We start from the raw sequence: 17978 nt of genomic DNA on the forward strand, positions 1-17978 counted from the left end.
GGGCCCTTTAGTTGAAGAAACACCTTTCTTTTCATTAATTCATTTAATTGCTGATTGGCTGAGACAAATCAGGTAATTCCCTACTGCCTTGGTATGTGTCACGTAATGTTACACCAAGTACCGAAACCAGTACTGTGCCGAGGTATTTTGATGTCAAAAATAGCCCGACACCGCTCAATTCGTATGGTGTCTTTAAGGCCAATACCCAAAAAGCCAACAGTCAGCCATGACTGCCTGTCTTCCGGCAAGTTGTGTGTGTACGACTGTGTGGGAGCTCCTGCCTCTTGCGGACAAGTTGGCACGCGTTAGCAACAGGGACGTAACCTCAGAGTCCGCAGCTCATGAGGCTATGTGAGCAAAGTCAGTATTATATGCGGTGGATTCTCCTGTGCTGTTAGGGAAACTCTGCATTCGATGCACACGAGAGTCTGTGTTACCAACAGGATATCAATAGCATCGATAGCACGAGACGACTTAGCACGTGTGTGCGCCGCACGGGAGCCCAGCTTGGAGCTCTCCGACCCGGATGCAGGCGCAACACTCATCGTTGGAGAGCACTCCGGGAATCATGGGATTTGAGAATAATAAAAATCCAGCAAATGCAAAAGGAAAACCATTTATTATCTAAAAGGAGCAAAAAGGTCCACTTTTTGAGTGTCGTGACTCCGTCTGCAATGAAAAACAGCAGTGCACTGAGTGGGTGCAAAATTTACAATGGGAGAAATCAAATGCAGTCAAATAGAAGAATACTGCACACTAAAAGCTTGAATAAAAATCTTGAAAGGTTGAAATACAGTGTTAAATATGAGTAAAGTATGTATAAATATGGAAATAGAAAAAAAATTATTTGGTCAAGGATAAAATAGACCTGTTGTTTCTTCTGTTTCTTGTTCATTGTTAATGCCAAGTGCAACTAAAGGTACCTTTGTTTGGACAAATATAAAGATAACGAAAATAACTCATAAGAGTTAAATATAAGAGCTGATGTCTAGCCATTCATTCATTTTCCGTACCGCTTAGCCTCACTAGTGTCGCGGGCGTCCTGGAGCCTACCGCAGCTATCTTTGAGCGAGAGGTGGCGTACACCCTGAACTGGTTGCCAGCTAATCACAGGGCACATTTAAAGAAAAACCATTCGCACTCACATTCACGCTTATGCAATTTAGAGTCTTCAATTAAGCTATCATGCATGTTTTTGGGATGTGGGAAGAAACCGGAATACCCGGAGAAAACCCACGCAGGCACGGGGAGAACATACAAACTCCACACAGGCGAGGCCAGATTTGAACCAGGGTCCTCAGAACTGTGAGGCAGATGTGCTAACCAACCAGATGTCCACCGTGCCCCCTCAGCTCTAGCCATTTTCCTTGGTTTTCTTGTTAGTTCCCAAAATTATAAAAAAAACAGTGGGTACGGAAAGGATCCCTTAAATTTTTCACTCTTTGTTATTTTGCAGCCATTTGCAGAAGTCATATAAGTAAATTTTTTCCTCATTAATGTACACACACCACCCCATATTGACGGGAAAGAAATGAATTGTTGAAAGTTTTGCAGATTAAAAAAGAAAAACTGAAATATTGCACAGCCATAAGTATTCAGACCCTTTGCTGTGACACTCATATATTTAACTCGGGTGCTTTCCATTTCTACTGATCATCCTTGAGATGGTTCTACACCTTAATTGGAGTCCAGCTGTGTTGGATTGTACTGATTGGACTTGATTAGGAAAGCCACACACCTGTCTATATAAGTCCTTACAACGCACAGTGCATGTCAGAGCAAATGAGTATCATGAGGTTAAAGGAACTGCCTGAGGAGCTCAGAGACAGAATTGTGGCAAGGCACAGATCTGGCCAAGGTTACAAAAAGATTCTGCTGCACTTAAGGTTCCTAAGACCACAGTGGCCTCCATAATCCTGAAATGGAAGCTGCGTGGGACGATCAGAACCCTTCCGAGAGCTGGCCGTCCGCCCGAACTGAGCAATCTGGAAGAACTGGGAGAAGAGCTGTGGTGAGAGAGGTAAAGAAAGAACCCAAAGATCACTATGGCTGAGCTCCAGAGATGCAGTCGGGAGATGGGAGAAAATTCTAGAAAGTCAACCATCACTGCAGCCCTCCACCAGTCCGGGCTTTATGGCCGAGTGGCCCGACGGAAGCCTCTCCTCAGTGCAAGACACATGAAATCCCCCGTGGAGTTTGCAAAAATACACCTGAAGAACTCCAAGATAATGAGAAATAAGATTCTCTGGTCTGATGAGACCAAGATAGAACTTTTTGGCCTTAATTCTAAGCGGTGTGTGTGGAGAAAACCAGGCACTGCTCAACACCTGTCCAGTACAGTCCCAACACTTGAAGCATGGTGGTGGCAGCAACATGCTGTGGGGGTGTTTTTCAGCTACAGGGACAGGACGACTGGTTGCAATCGACTGTAAGATGAATGCGGCCAAGTACAGGGATATCATGGACGAAAACCTTCTCCAGAGTGCTCAAGACCTCAGACTGGGCCGAAGGTTCACCTTCTAACAAGACAATGACCCTAAGCACATAGCTAAAATAAGGAAGGAGTGGTTTCAGAACAACTCTGTGACTGTTCTTCAATGGCCCAGCCAGAGCCCTGACTTAAACCCAATTGAGCATCTCTGGAGAGACTGTGCTGTTTCCCGGTCCATGCGCCCTGCCCCTCCGCCCTGCCTGCCCGTCTAACAGCAGAACAGGACAAAAAAAAAAGGGGAGACGACCAGTCTACCACCAGAGCCATGCCGCCTTTCACTTTGCATGGTAGAGTTCTAACTTGCATTTGTAGATGTAGCGACGAGCTGTGTTAACTGACAATGATTTTCTGACATTGCAACAACATTTTGAGTTTCCGAACAGTGCGTGTGGCAGAGCAGGACAGAGTGCATTTCCAAATGCACTCCCGTGAATCATAATAGCCTTTCGGGTAACACCATGTTTGTCAGATTTAGCGTCTTCGGCAGATATTTCTTTTACTGTCACTTCATGGAGCACATCTCCAAGTAAAACATATTAAAGGTCAAGTTACTCTCCTGCTTTTACGATGAAAGTGATCCGTGTTGGCAAGTCAGAAGGCAACCTTCTCAGCTAAGCTAATGTGTAATTATGGAGAAAATCAAAGGAGAAGCTCCTACCCTGTAAGACTACATTTTTCAACAGTAGGACTACTGTAACAAACTAGTTTTGTGTATTTATTGTTGCATGTTGCTTTGAGCAGTTATGGGAATGCAAAAGCAGTGTCAAACCAACAGAACGTTTTTATTTTCTTTATGTGCCCAAATGCATTTGACAAAATGTCAGACTAATTACTATACAAACCTTAGAAGTAGGTGGTTGCATAGCTGTCGGAACCATGAGCCAGTGTAATGAAGTCATTTCAAATACTGCCCCAAATTGTATACACACTCAGAAAAGTATGTATTTTCAAACTAAAATAATCAAGGAATGACGAAAACAGAAGATTAACCATTTAATTTGAAGTTCTGCTCCGTTTATGATCCAGCTGGCGCATGCTCATTCTCATACGTCACCATTGAGGAGATATAAGACTTTTTCCGCATAGGATGCATCAGATGTCCCTCAATTTAAGCTAGCCTGTGGAACCTTCTTGATGCTTGATCCTCGTTCCTCAATGTGCATTTATGATAATTAAGACGCTCTTTAATAGGGTGGGATGAGAACAATTTCCAGGTCGCTTAAAATGTTTTGAGGAGCGAATAGCTAGAAACGTTTCAATTAAGAGACTTGAGATGAGCCCAGAGACTCGCAGAGCTAGAAGCTAATGGTCGTGTTCTGTTCGTGACTTGGTTGTTCTGGCGTCTGCTACGGTACAGCAAATGTCAGCGCATGCACACAGAGCAGAATATTTATTTGAAAAACCTAATAAAATACGCATAATACTTAATGTTTTGAACGTATGGATAGCAGCAAATCAATGGTGTGTATTATACATAGCAGAAGGGTTTTGCTGATTTTATTTATTTTTTTGGGGGGGTCGATTTTTGCTATGCGTATTACACTTGAGAGCATGTTATACACAAGTAATTATGATAATACCAAGATGTGACATTAGGAAATTGCATTGTCATTGTTCCCCTTTGCTGACCTCTCATCCTTCTCTCTGCAGGAGTGGGTGGGGGAGCGCTGCCTCAAGTCTCTGTCTGAGGACAGCAGTGCCCTCCAGGACCCGGTGCTCGTCAACATTCAGGCCCAAAGGCTGCTGCAGCTCATTTGCTACCCTCACCGACAGCTTGATAGTGATGACGGCGACAACCCTCAGAGGCAGCGTATCAAACGCATCTTACAGGTTTACCTTCTTTTTTTTTTATTTATTTTTTTATATAAACTTGTGCCAAAAGATCACTTTTTTTATATATAAAAGAACACCAGTAGGTAAATGGAACTTGGGGAAAAAAAAGGTCTTTTAAAGTGTGAGCATTTGCTTCCCTTCCCTGGGCAGTGCCATTTCTTACGCTCTACAAATAATCCAAATGCAAATGAGAAGTTATAATAAACTCTCTCCTTGTAGAATATGGACCAGTGGACGATGAGGCAGTCATCGCTGGAGCTTCAGCTGATGATCAAACAGAGCACAAACAATGCAAGTTGACCTCACTGGATACTGGACCAATATAAACTATTAGTAGCACACTTAAACACCACTTCAAAATAAACGTGTCGTATTTTTCTCTTACAGGAGCTCTATTCTCTGTTGGAGAATATAGCCAAGGCCACAATCGAGGTGTTTCAAAAATCAGCTGAGATGAACTCCAATAACCCCTCAGGAAACGGCCCCACGCTTCAAAGCGGCTCTGCGTCCAACAGCAGCAGCAGCACCAGCAAGATGAAACCTATTTTAAGGTAAGTGTGCTGCCCACTTTTGTGTAGATAAAAAGTAACGCTAGCGATATAGCCTCAAACAGAAATGTCAGATTCCAAAAAAATAAAAAATAAAACAATCTTAGAAAAAGCAAAAGACAATAACATTATTCAAAACGTTGTTTTTTTTTTTTCTCTTCTGTGATTTTCTGTATTTCTCCTAAAACCAAATAAGCTGCATTTATGTAAATGTTTTTTTTCTCTGAACAGATAATGTGAGAAAATGTTGCAAGTCCCTTTTTTTTAATCTTTTTTTTTTAATAAACAAAGTCACCAGAGGGGTTGGGAAAAGTCACTAAATATAGCACCAAAGTTGCTAATTTGGCAACATTAACCATGGTTTTGTAAAATGGCTTTTCTGTTCATAGGCATGTTTTATAGCATGAGTGGTACATGTCAGTGGAGATGTGCTTTGAACTACAGAAGCTGCTACAACAGTTGTTCTGACAAATCAATTGATAAAATTGATTAGTCCCCCAGCCCTAATAGACACTAATGTACCTTAATGATCTAGTTAGTTTACATGTAGTGTTATGGTAGAGTTAACATTGTCTTGTGCCTTGTCTTTTCAGTTCGTCAGAGCGGTCAGGTGTGTGGCTGGTGGCTCCTTTGATTGCCAAGCTTCCCACCTCAGTTCAGGGTCATGTTCTGAAGGCAGCAGGGGAGGAGCTGGAGAAAGGACAACACCTTGGTTCATCCTCGCGGAAGGAGAGGGATCGCCAGAAACAGAAAAGGTAACGGACAATTATTTTTCATAACTGGATGGTGGAATGATCCTTGACCTTTTCCCCCCTCCATTTCTCAGTATGTCATTGCTGAGTCAGCAGCCGTTCCTGTCTTTGGTGCTGACTTGCCTGAAGGGTCAGGACGAGCAGCGGGAGGGTCTTCTCACCTCCCTTTACAGCCAAGTTCAGCAGATAGTCACTAACTGGAGAGAGGACCAGTACCAGGACGACTGCAAGGCCAAGCAAATGATGCACGAGGCCTTGAAACTGCGACTCAATCTTGTAAGGACACAAAAAAAGAAATAGAATGGCCAAACTATCTTAACCTATATCAGAAACCAAATTTTACACCTTTATAGATACCCACCTCCTGCTTATGACTAAATCTTTTCATTAGGTTTCATGTATTATGAGGTCCCGTAATAAAAAATAATACAAATAAAGCCTACACTTTCATTGCAATATGGCAGAGGTACGTATGACTGCATCTATTTACAGTGGTGCTCATTAAGTTTACATACCCTGGCAGAATTTGTGACAGTTTTTTTTTTAATATAACTGATGACTGAACAACAACCATCATTAATTACTTTATGGTTATGTTTTTTTTAATGATAATGCTTTTCTGAAATGCTTGACAGTTTAATTTGAATCCCATTCAAATTAAATATTTTTCGCCTGCCCCTTCATGTTTTCTTTAAAGAATTGTACCCATCTTACAAATTCTGCCTGGGTAATCAGACAGTGGGTAAAAAAAAAAAAAAGAAAAGAAAAACTGAAATATCACACGGTCATAAGTATTCAGACCCTTTGCTGTGACACTCATATATTTAACTCGGGTGGTGTCCATTTCTTCTGATCAGCCTTGACATGTACACCTTCATTGGAGTACAGCTCTGTTTGATTATACTGGTTGGACTTGATTAGGAAAGCCACACACCTGTCTATATACTGCTCACAGTGCATGCACAGGAAATGAGAATCATGAGGTCAATGGAACTGCCTGAAGAGCTCAGAGACAGAATTGTGGCAAGGCACAGATCTGGCCAAGGTTACAAAAATAATTCTGCTGCACTTAAGGTTGCTAAGAGCAACTAAGAGCAAGTAAATACGAAGGAATTATTACTTGTTCAAATAAAGTGCTTCAAAATAATTCTTTGAAAAATCCAACAAACTACAGATAATAGTTCGTTTTGATCATATGGGTAGAAGCAAAATCATGCATTGTAAAAATGCGTTATACATGGGTAGACGGGTTTTCCAGAATTTTTAGGTCAACATTGGGGGATACGCATGACACATGGGTGCGTATTATACACGAGAAATTACGGTAATTAGGGTAATTGTTGAAAATACCCAATATAGCATAGTGGGAAGTGCTTTTATCCTGATCTGTTTTTTTTAAAATTTGTTTTATTTGTTATACTGTAAACAAACGGCAATGAAAACAGAATTTTCTTGATTGGAAAAGCATGGCTAGGGCAGTTGCTGCTGCCATTTTGTCAATAATCCCTGAACACTAGCTGCACGTTTCCCCTGTGCTAACCAGGTGGGTGGTATGTTCGACACGGTGCAGCGCAGCACCCAGCAAACCACTGAATGGGCCGTCCTCCTGCTCGACATCATCAGCAGCGGAACAGTGGACATGCAGTCCAATAAGTGAGCAAAGCCTCTTTATCGACATGGTCAATAATGTATGGACACGAAACATGCAGTCAATGTTTCTTTTTTCTCCAACAGCGAGCTCTTCACAACCGTGCTGGACATGCTGAGTGTGCTGATTAATGGCACGCTGGCAGCTGACATGTCCAGCATCTCTCAGGGCAGCATGGAGGAGAATAAGAGAGCCTACATGAACCTAGTCAAGAAGCTCAGGGTAAGAATAACACCACTTTTCCACCCTAGCGGGAACTAGGGTCACATTTTACTTCCTGGGTAATATATCCAAAAGAAGACCCAACTCTGGTGCATATTTTCGAGGTGTCCAATAACATCTTACGGTGGTGTCTGCAGTTGCTGGAAATTTAGCAGCTTAGTAGTATTTGTTCTATATTGGAAGCCAATATAAAAAAAATAAAATACCATATAATACATCAATTAACAATGTTGTCATAACAATGAAAAGATGGATATTTCTGTTGCTAAATAATTTCTAAAAGCAAAATATTACAATTTTGAGTAAACTAATTTTTATTTTGCCCAACATGACAGAAAAGTGGCAAAAATGTTTTAAGTATAAAATTAGTATAATAAATAAAACAAAAATTAAGTAAATATATATACATATACTGAACAAAAATATAAACGCAACACCCTTTCCCTCAAATTGTTCACAAATCTGTCTAAATCTGTGTTAGTGAGCATTTCTCTCTTGTCGAGATAATCCATCCCACCTCACAAATGTGGTATATCAAGATGCTGATTAGACAGCATGATTATTGCAAAGGTGTGCCATAGCCTGGCCAAACTAAAAGGCCACTCTGAAATGTGCAGTTTTATCACACAGCACATTGCCACAGATGCCACGGGTTCTGAGGGAACGTGCAATTGGCATGCTGACTGCAGGAATGTCCACCAGAGCTGTTGTCCGTGAATTGAATGTGCATTTCTCTACCATAAGCCGTCTCCAAAGGCGTTTCAGACAATTTGGCAGTACATCCAACCGGCCTCACAACCGCAGACCACGTGTAACCACATCAGCCCAGGACCTCCACATCCAGCATGTTCACCTCCAAGATCGTATGAGACCAGCCACCCGGACAGCTGTTGCAACAATCGGTTTGCATCACCAAAGAATTTCTGCACAAACTTTTCAGAAACGATCTCAGGGAAGCTCATCGTCCTCGGGGTCTTGACCTGGCTGCAGTTGGTCGTCGCAACAGACTTGAGTACCTGCCAATATCCAGCAACTTCGCACAGCCATTGAAGAGGAGTGGACCAATGTTCCCCAGGACACAATCAACAACCTGATCAATTCTATGCAAAGGCAATGTGTTGCACAGCGTAAGGAAAATGGTGTTCACACCAGATACTGACTGGTTTTCTGACCCCAACAATAAAGCAAAAATGCACATTTCAGAGTGGCCTTTTATTGTGGCCAGCCTAAGGCACATTTGTGCAATAATCATGCTGTCTAATCAGCATCTTGATATACCACACTTGTGAGGTGGGCTGGATTATCTCGACAAAGGAGAAATGCTCACTAACATGGATTTAGATATTATCAATATTTGAGGGAAATTGCCTTTTGTGTATGTAGAAAACGTTTTAGATCTTGGAGTGCAGCTCACGAAAAATGGGAGCAAAAACAAATGTGTTGCGTTTATATTTTTGTTCACTGTATATTAATTTCAAAAAAGGATTCCTATTTTCCTTAGTTTTACTTTTTGACAGCATGTCCAAAATTAGCCGTGCTCCTAAATGCATAGTTGATTAAAATGTTGTAGTTCAGTGGTTCTCAAACGTTTGACACCAAGTACCACATGAAAAAATAATTAGCTCTCCAAGTAACACCATCATGACCAACATCAAAATAAATGTTGTAGGCCTAAGCACAAAACATGGCCAAACGGCTGGTTCTTTTATTCTTTCCAGCCCCGCTGGCCAGCGACTCTCATGACCGGTGAAAACTGTAATCAATAAGTTGCCAAAATTTATGTGGAGATCTCTTCTTTTTCCCACTTCAACCTCTTAAAATATCAGAATGATCGCCTCAATATTATGGATTTTGTGGATGTTACAAGCATTTGCTCTCCGTATATACATACATACATACATGCATACAAAACGTATGTCAATCGTTACCAAAATGTATGTGGACATTTCTACGTAGGCCCACTTAAATTTTTTCTGTAGACATTTGTAAGTCCAGAACTATGGATTAAATGTCAATGTTCACATCCTTAGCTATGTCCTTTAAATACAGTTGAATTGTACTTCGGCCGTAATTCTTTTGCATACCACCGGAGGGAGCCCATGCGCCACTAGTAGTACTACATACATGCAAATCAGTCTCCTTTTGGCGAAATTCGCCGTTTTGGAATCAAAATAGGCCATTTGCGTGAATCGTATATATCCGATTAGTTTTTCCTGGGGGGGGGTGTCGTTGTCGTCATAGGCTGTTTCGTACTCCTTGAACGCTGGCAGCTAGATCCAGTCCACACTTCCACACACAGGAGTTGACGAGACCAGAAAAAACACTTCCGCCGCTTCTGCTGTTAAGAAGTAACGGTACTTTTACTCTGTTACAATGTTCTAAATGTCGCTCGCTACTTTTATTTATCAATGATTGCTTATTTATAAATTATTTCATGCGCACGACTTCAACTTCAGCATTTGCCGCTGTTTGTGCCAATCCAATTTAAGCAGTAGTGACATTTAAGTCTAGTTCACCATCAAAGAAAGTCACATGACCTCACACAACGTCTTTTATTGGACTTCCTGGGCATAGGTATTTACACTAGATAAGCCAGCCCGGTTGATCATCGTGCCTACACCACCATGTTGGGAAGGTCGTCGTTACCATGAAGGCAACGACGCGCTACTCGTGACATTTAGACAAACAAAAACAGCATCTTTCATGTGTTGTAGTATGTCTGGCATTGTCTGCCCAAACGTGGATATTTCAGCCCACATATAACTTGAGAAAACTAGACTTTACTCCGATCTGATCGGCCTGATCGGTATCGGCCGATAATTAGCATTTTATGCTGATGGGCTTTAATGTCATAATTCCCCGATCCGATCAACGAAAAAGACATTTACGCCGTGGCGCCATCGTGTACAGTATATTCGAATCCAAAAGCTAGTTTATTTTTACCCTTGTCGCAGTACTGTAAATATCTGACCACCAATAAAGTTATTTTAAAAAAACATGTTGGCGGTGTGGGACAGGCCATATGTAATGCCCGGATCAGACTACAAGACAAATTTGGTCTTTCACGGTTGCACTGTCAAAATACTGCAATAAAATCTTTCCGATACCAACGCATCCCATTTTTTACCATCATCTTGTCAACTCAAACGCGACCGGATACACTAGTTACCATGGCGACGACGACAATAATGGATAGTGCCATGTGTTTATAAGAACAAAATGGGGGAAAATGTGTGTTGGTGGTCACCGGTGCTCGGGAGAGGACGTTTGTTTAAGGCTTGCTTGAGGTATGGGCACGTACTTTTAATACGATACGGCTCGCAAGCGGGCAACAAAACGTTATGTAGCCTAGCAAGGCAGTGCGAGTAGCACTTACATTTGTAAGCGAACATGCAGGCATTCTGTCGAATCATGCTCTAAAGTTTTGGTATGTGTGAAGTAATTTGGCTACAATAAAGTAATTGAATTACAGTAAGTTAGCGCCCATTAGTTCTGTCATGTAATGTTGGTTTGACCTGACCGATTAGAATACATGATCTGACTACAGCAGTGATTTCCAACCTTTATGGAGCCAAGGCACATATTTTACAATTGAAAAATCTCACGGCACACCAACAAACAAAAATCTCTTAATTACTGTATGTACTTCCTGCCATCTAATAGAAGACCATTCATTTGTTCTGTCTGTCACTATGCCTCACTGGCATAAATAGATGAACAAAGATACATTATTTATTGTAAATATAATTGTTTTAGCAATTAAGTAAACAAGTATATACAGTAAATGAACAAGTCATTTAAATAGACACATTGCTCCACCTTTTGATTGGATCGGTAATCGGTTATTGTTTTTTTTTTAACTCGCTGATCGGCCCTTAAAATCCTGATCGTGTAAAGCCTAGAGAAAACACCTTGGCAGATGTTTTGTTGTAGTTTTGGCTGTGCATACACACACACAGAGCAATATCAGAAATTGCACATTCACATTTTATTTTTTTATTTTATTGATGTTCATGCTGTGGTTAAAAAAAATTTGAAGTTACTCACTATTTACTCAGTACTTGATTAATTATTTCACTGTGTACCTTTTAGTACTGAGGCTCTTACTCAAGTCATTTTTTGGAGGACGACTTTTTACTTTTACTTGAGTCACATTATTGTCAAGTAACAGTACTCTTACTTGAGTACAATATTTCGCTACTCTACCCACATCTGGAGCGGACATCCTCTATTGCTAATCTTACATTGAAGCAACATTTTTGCTCTTCAGATCAGCCAGTGTCGTATTTGTTGCACTGGTCTGGTATTTTTGCGTTGAGGTGCTGCGAGTCGTCCTGGTTGTGGTCCCAGCGGAACCGTGAAGCACACGTAACATCGGCGACAAGAGCTGATCCGCTAGTACGTCTCGTGTTAATTAGGAAATGCGCCTACAATTATCTAATTAATTTACGGATGTTCATGTTAAATGTATTAAGCGACGGAGCGATGTTAGGGATTATGTCACAACACAGAATGAACTAACTTCAAATTCAGAAATGGCCAATAAAAATGGAAAAATACTGGAGGATGCATTTGGAATTGGCCTTTGAAGTTGGTAATAGTGAAAAATGTAGTGAAACAGACTGATTTTAGAAATTCTTTTTGAGAATGAGAGTGCTTAAAGAGGACGTTGCTATTCGTGTGCACAGCTTTAAGCAGGCATCAGGTGCAGGTGGAGATGGGCCTGGCTCAAGTTGGAGGCCAAAACAAAAAAGCAAAGAAATCAGGCAAATTTAATTATAATCTTAAATTTGTACATCAATACGTACTTGAGCGGTGTAAGTAAATGTTTTTATGCTAGAAGAAAATTGTGTAGTTTGCCTCATTGTACTCTTCAGAGTCTTCCAGATTGCTTAATTTACGTTAAAATAAAAAAACAAATTTCTGCGGGGGCCTGGGGGATCCCCCAGACCCCCCCCTACAACGTTGTTGTTTTTTGTCACCTTTTTCATACCTTTTGATGTTTGCATGTCTGGTACTCGTACCAGAATCTCATTTGGAGATCACGCTAGTGACCAGCATCCCTTAAAATGGTTCACTCAGAATTGTGAGGAATCGGACCTTTTACAGTGTTTGGCTCGGTACTTGCCTGTGGAATTGTGGAATTTTCAGATGATAACCATTCAGCACAAAAAATAATGACCTCCAAAATTGGTCAGTGTGTATATATATATATATATATATATATAATTTTGGCTTAACTGTGCATTTTTTCTGTAGCTTTTTGGATGGAAACTGTTATAAACATTATTATTTTAACCCAATTTATTAATGCAACAACTTTTTTGGTACACGTACAAAAAGTATATCAATTATATATATTAAATTGACTGGGGTTGACTTCAACGAGGTGGTTAAAAAGCTCCATGGTGGCAGGGCCCTGAGGGTGGATGAGAATCCGCCTAGAGTTCCTGAAGGCTCTGTATGTTGTGGGGCTGTACTGTTTGACATGCATCTGCAACATCATGTGGACATCGGGTACAGTGCCTCTGGATTGGTAGACCGGGGTGGTGATCCCCCTTTTTAAAAAGGGAAACCAGAGGGTGTGTTCCAACTATAGGGGGATCACACTCCTCAGATTCACTGGTAAGGTCTATTCAGGGGTTCTGGAGAGCAGAGTGCATCAGGAAGTCGAATCTCAGATTCAGGAGGAGCAGTGTGGTTTTCGTCCTGGCCGTGGAACAGCGGACCAGCTCTACACACTCAGCAGGGTCTTGGAGGTTGAATGGGAGTTTGCCCAACCGGTCTACGTGTTTTGTGGACTTGGAGAAGGACAAGATCGCAGATACAAGCGGCTGAAATGAGTTTCCTCTGCAAGGTGTCCAGGCTCTCCCTTAGAGAAAAGGGTGAGAAGCTCGGTCATCTGGGCTCAGAGTCTAGCTGCTGCTCCTTCACATCGAGTGGAGCCAGATGAGGTGGCTCAGGGATCTTGTTAGGCAGCCTTCTTGACGCCTCCCTGGTGAGGTGTTCCGGGCACATCCCACTGGGAGGAAGGCATCGGGGACGACCCAGGGCACACTGGAGAGACTGTGTCCCAGTTGGCTTGGGATCCCTCCGGAACAGCTGGATGAAGTGGCTGGGGAGCAGGAAGGTCTGGGCTTCCCTGCTTAGGCTGCATCCCCCGTGACCTCTCCTCGGATAAGCGGAAGTAGATTGATGGATGAATGGATGGAGAATACCCGGTGTGATACATTGGGGTTGTGCATCACTGTGCTTTGTATAGTTCTTTCATCCCTTTATTATCCTGTTGAGACTGCAAAAGCTCAGTTTCAGTTCTTTATTTTACTGTAGCATTTAAGTGTAAAGGCGGCTTTAACACACAAGAGCAGCATATTTATAGCATATTCAAATTGGCATCCACAGAAAGAGCTTGGGGATCGGCAGTCGGAGAGCTTGGAGAAGGTTCGCCAGCTGCTGCCCCTACCCAAGCAAACGCGTGATGTCATCACGTGTGAACCTCAGGGCTCACTGATCGACACCAAGGGTAACAAGATCGCCGGATTTGAGAAAGAGGTAAGCTGCATTAGAGTGACTGGTATCGCTGAGCTATTATTTTAGACCAGGGTTGGGCAAAATATGGGCATTTACATTATTAAGAGTCCTGTATTATTAATTGTATCAACTTGGCTGTCATTTGTTCTAAAATTGATTTATTCATCATTTGTTTTCCTTCATTCATCTCATTAAATAATCGGTTAATTCATTTATCATAAACCATAAAATAAAAAATATTTGTAAGATGAACAATTTTACATCTGCATTACAGGGCTCGAGACTGCGACCGAAATGGTTGTATATGCGACCCATTTTTCAAGTGTGCGAGTAAAAATTTCATGTGGTTACACCTTGTGCACACCAGTGCATTTTTTAATGCTCCCTTAACACAGTCTCACCATATAAGACATGGTGGTGGAAAGTCGCTGTCTTTTTCACTGCTTGCTTTAGTCAATCTCCTCCACCTGCACACTCCTTTCTGAAGAAAGAGCGCCATCTTGTTATTATGAACGGCAAACAAGTGCTTGCACACGCATGCATTCGACCCCCTCGCCGCAGCAAGAGCGAGCCTCACGTGGCGGAGTGGTCGCGAGTTGGAGAAAGTCTTTGCTCGCCGAGTGACCCCTTCTGTCGTCGGGTGAGGAGGTGCCTCTGCCATGGGCACAAGTACCACTGGTACCCACTCAGATTTATAATGACATATATCCATCCCCTCCACGTTTTAATCACCACCTCTTTCTCAAGTCAGATCTAAAACTCTGCAAGGGAGATGAATCTTACAACCCCGAAATGAAACTCCTGCTATCTGCTTCTCACTTAAAACACTACCTGTACTGTACTACGTTTTGTTGTACGTTTGTAAGGCTAACAAGTGCTGAGCGCACACAACTCTGCCCTTACATGTCGCAAGCTTTATAAATTCCGATTCTCAGTGGAAATGGTGCACACAGTCACCATACCGCAACATAAGTCTCACTCCCCACATTCTAAAACATGAGGTGTTTGCTCAACTTAGAGTATCAATTACAACTGTAATAGGGACATTAATCCTTATCGTTCATGTGTGTTTGTTACCCGTCGTTTGTTGAATGTCTGTCTTATTTTTGTGCACTTTCATTAAACCCTGACTATGGGTGGGGTGCAATACAGTGACCTCCCGGCAGGGCTTGGCAATTATGGAAAAAATAATAATCATGATTATTTTGATTTCAAAACATAGTATTTATTTAACAACCAAAAATCAACTTTAAATATACCTTCAAAGAACAACCTGAAAATAAATTGGTATCAAGTAAAATAATATATAAAAAAATAGAAAAACAATAAATAAAAATAAATGCAGCCATTGCTAAAAACATTGGCACGCCTAAGGTGACTGTATTGTTTATTATATGTATTTGAAAAGAAAAAATCCTTCTGCCAATATTCTGTCTTTTAGCAAATACAAATAATGTTGGTAATTCTAATTGACCTAAAACGGGAAAATCTTACTCTGATTTCATGTAAGACAGTAAGGGGGGGAGGGGGGGGAGCGTTTGTCTCTTTTTATACAACGCCATCACTGTACCTGTTGTTTTTGGTTTATGCACCTTGGCCTCTTAGGGGCAGTGTGGTGTGATGGATGCATGGAGCTGCATATTTACGTAGGCTGAAAAGGAGTAGTAGTCTCAGAAGAAAGTCACAATCAAACAATTACACTCGTTTTTCACAGATTAGGAAGAATATATGCCTGTGAGTGTTGTTACATTGTCTGTCTGGATGTGTTACTACAGTGTTTGTGTATGAATATTCATTATTTGAAGGTAAATCCTGTGATCTAATGCTATTATTGTTAGCTAACCCCTATAGGGTTTGCCATTGACTGTTAGAAAAAGCTGGCGATGTCTAAAATGATGTCTTGTATTTGCTGTAAATATACAAAGTGTGCAATTATTTTTGTTGTGCATTTAGTGTTACAGTGAACTCCAACTAGGGTTTCAATAAACAGCTTAAAGCACACTAAGGAAGGGCAGAAGAACATGCGTCCCACGCTTGCTACAAGCAACAGAGAGTGCTTTTACAACACAGGAACTAGCCAAAATCGGAAACCCGATTTAAATTTCGATAAATCGCGTAGTCCGACCTCCCGGTTAGTTCTGCTGTACGTTAAACGAAGCTATGTAAGTGTTACTTGGCGACTGACCGGCTGCGTAAGATGCTAGTATGTTTTTCCTAGTAACTGCTCAAAAAAAACGCCTCCTTCTGCAAGCCAAAAGATCCTCTTGTTTTGTTTGTGCGACTCACAAGCCTCACAATACGTTTATTTTCCGTCAGGGGCTTCAAGTGTCAACCAAGCAGAAGATCTCTCCGTGGGACGTCTTCGAAGGTCTCAAACACTCGGCCCCTCTCTCGTGGGGCTGGTTCGGTACGGTGCGCATGGACCGCAAGGTGACCAAATTCGAGGAGCAGCAGCGCTTCCTGCTCTACCACACGCACTTGAAGCCCAAACCGCGCAGCTACTACCTGGAACCGCTCCCACTGCCTCCCGAGGAAGAGGAGCCACTGACACCCATCTCGCAGGAGCCTGAAAAGAAGATGATGGAGGCGATGAAGCCGGAGAAGAATGTGCCAACCGTGCCCTCGGATTCCAACAAGAAGAAGTCCAACAAGAAGAAGAAGACTCCATCGGCCAAGACGGAGGTTTGGAAAGCTCTTTCTGTTTCAATCAGATGTTTGAAAATCGTTATCTATAGATATTTAAAGTAGCCTTTTAATGCAGTGAACATTGGCACTTATTCCATAGCTCTGGACCTAAAACATTGTCTGCAGAAAGAATTCCCCCCAAGAAAGCCTCAGTATATATTTTAGGCTTATTTTCTGATGGTTTTTAAGAGATGGTGGCCCACCTCACATTTTGGTCGAAACCCTACACGAGCTGTGCAAGAAGCAGGTGTGATTTCCCCATACTAGTTATTTTACAGTCACTGATGGTGTAGTGGTACACTCGCCTGACTTGGGTGCAGGCAGCGTTGGTTCAGTTCCCACTCGGTGACGGTGTGAATGTGAATGGTTGTCCGTGTCTATATGTGCCCTGCGACTGACTGACGACCGGTTCAGCGCGTAGTCAGCCTTTCGTCCGAAGTCAGCTGGAATAAGCTCCAACGCCCCCGCGACCCTGAATAGGATAAGCGGTGTTGAGAATGAATGAATAGTTATTGTACTCAGTTGGCGTACAAGCAAGCCTGGGGCGTAATTTTGCATTCAAAGTCTGCGCAAAATACGACAACAGAGACACTGGACTGTTGAGCAACTGAAGTTGTACATCAAGCAAGAATGGGAAAGAACTCCACTTGTAAAGCTTCAACAATTAGTGTGCTCAGTTTTCAAATGTTTGAGTGTTTTTCCAAAAGGAAAGGTAATGTAACACAGTGGAAAACATACCCCTGTCCCAGCTTTTTTGGAATTGAATTAAAAAAGAGTGAATATTTGCATAAAAACAATATTGTTCATCAGTTTGAACATATATACACATACATTTCATATATATATATATATATAGTGTTTTCAATTGACTATCGGTTGAAAAGGATTTGCAAATCACTGTATTCTGTAAGTTTTTTATGAACATTTTACATAAGGTCCAAACTTCATTGGAATTGGGGTTTGTACATCAAATTAACTTGTTAGTGAAATATGGGCTATTAACCCCCCCCCCCCCCCCCCCCCCCCCCCCCACACACACACACACACACCCCAATCCTAACTTTTAATTATTGACCTTCTTCACCTTTCAAAAGGATTACGTGAACCGGACACCTGGTGTGAGCTATGGGACAAACATGCCACCAGAGCTCATCCAGAATCCTTACAGCAGGTTACCCTATGGCCAGCAGAGCATGGGGATGTACACACAGAACCAACCTCTACCTCCTGGTCAGTACTTAATACCAGGAACTTTAAAGGAGACATAT

At 41.8% G+C, this 17978-nt stretch overlaps 1 protein-coding gene across 10 annotated transcripts in view; it reads left to right on the top strand.

Annotated features, from left to right (window-relative positions):
* med12 (mediator complex subunit 12) overlaps positions 1-17978 on the top strand; it is a 76830-nt gene that overhangs the window by 48138 nt on the left and 10714 nt on the right. For all 10 annotated transcript variants that reach the window (XM_061787923.1, XM_061787929.1, XM_061787926.1 and 7 more), the window contains 10 exons: positions 4142-4321; positions 4544-4615; positions 4712-4875; positions 5466-5627; positions 5699-5900; positions 7168-7277; positions 7359-7494; positions 13897-14046; positions 16342-16707; positions 17805-17940. In XM_061787923.1, the coding sequence (XP_061643907.1) occupies positions 4142-4321; positions 4544-4615; positions 4712-4875; positions 5466-5627; positions 5699-5900; positions 7168-7277; positions 7359-7494; positions 13897-14046; positions 16342-16707; positions 17805-17940 (1678 nt within the window). The remainder of the gene's footprint in view (positions 1-4141; positions 4322-4543; positions 4616-4711; positions 4876-5465; positions 5628-5698; positions 5901-7167; positions 7278-7358; positions 7495-13896; positions 14047-16341; positions 16708-17804; positions 17941-17978) is intronic.

This window comes from Phyllopteryx taeniolatus, chromosome 10, assembly GCF_024500385.1.
Source record: "Phyllopteryx taeniolatus isolate TA_2022b chromosome 10, UOR_Ptae_1.2, whole genome shotgun sequence".
Classification (NCBI taxonomy): domain Eukaryota; kingdom Metazoa; phylum Chordata; class Actinopteri; order Syngnathiformes; family Syngnathidae; genus Phyllopteryx; species Phyllopteryx taeniolatus.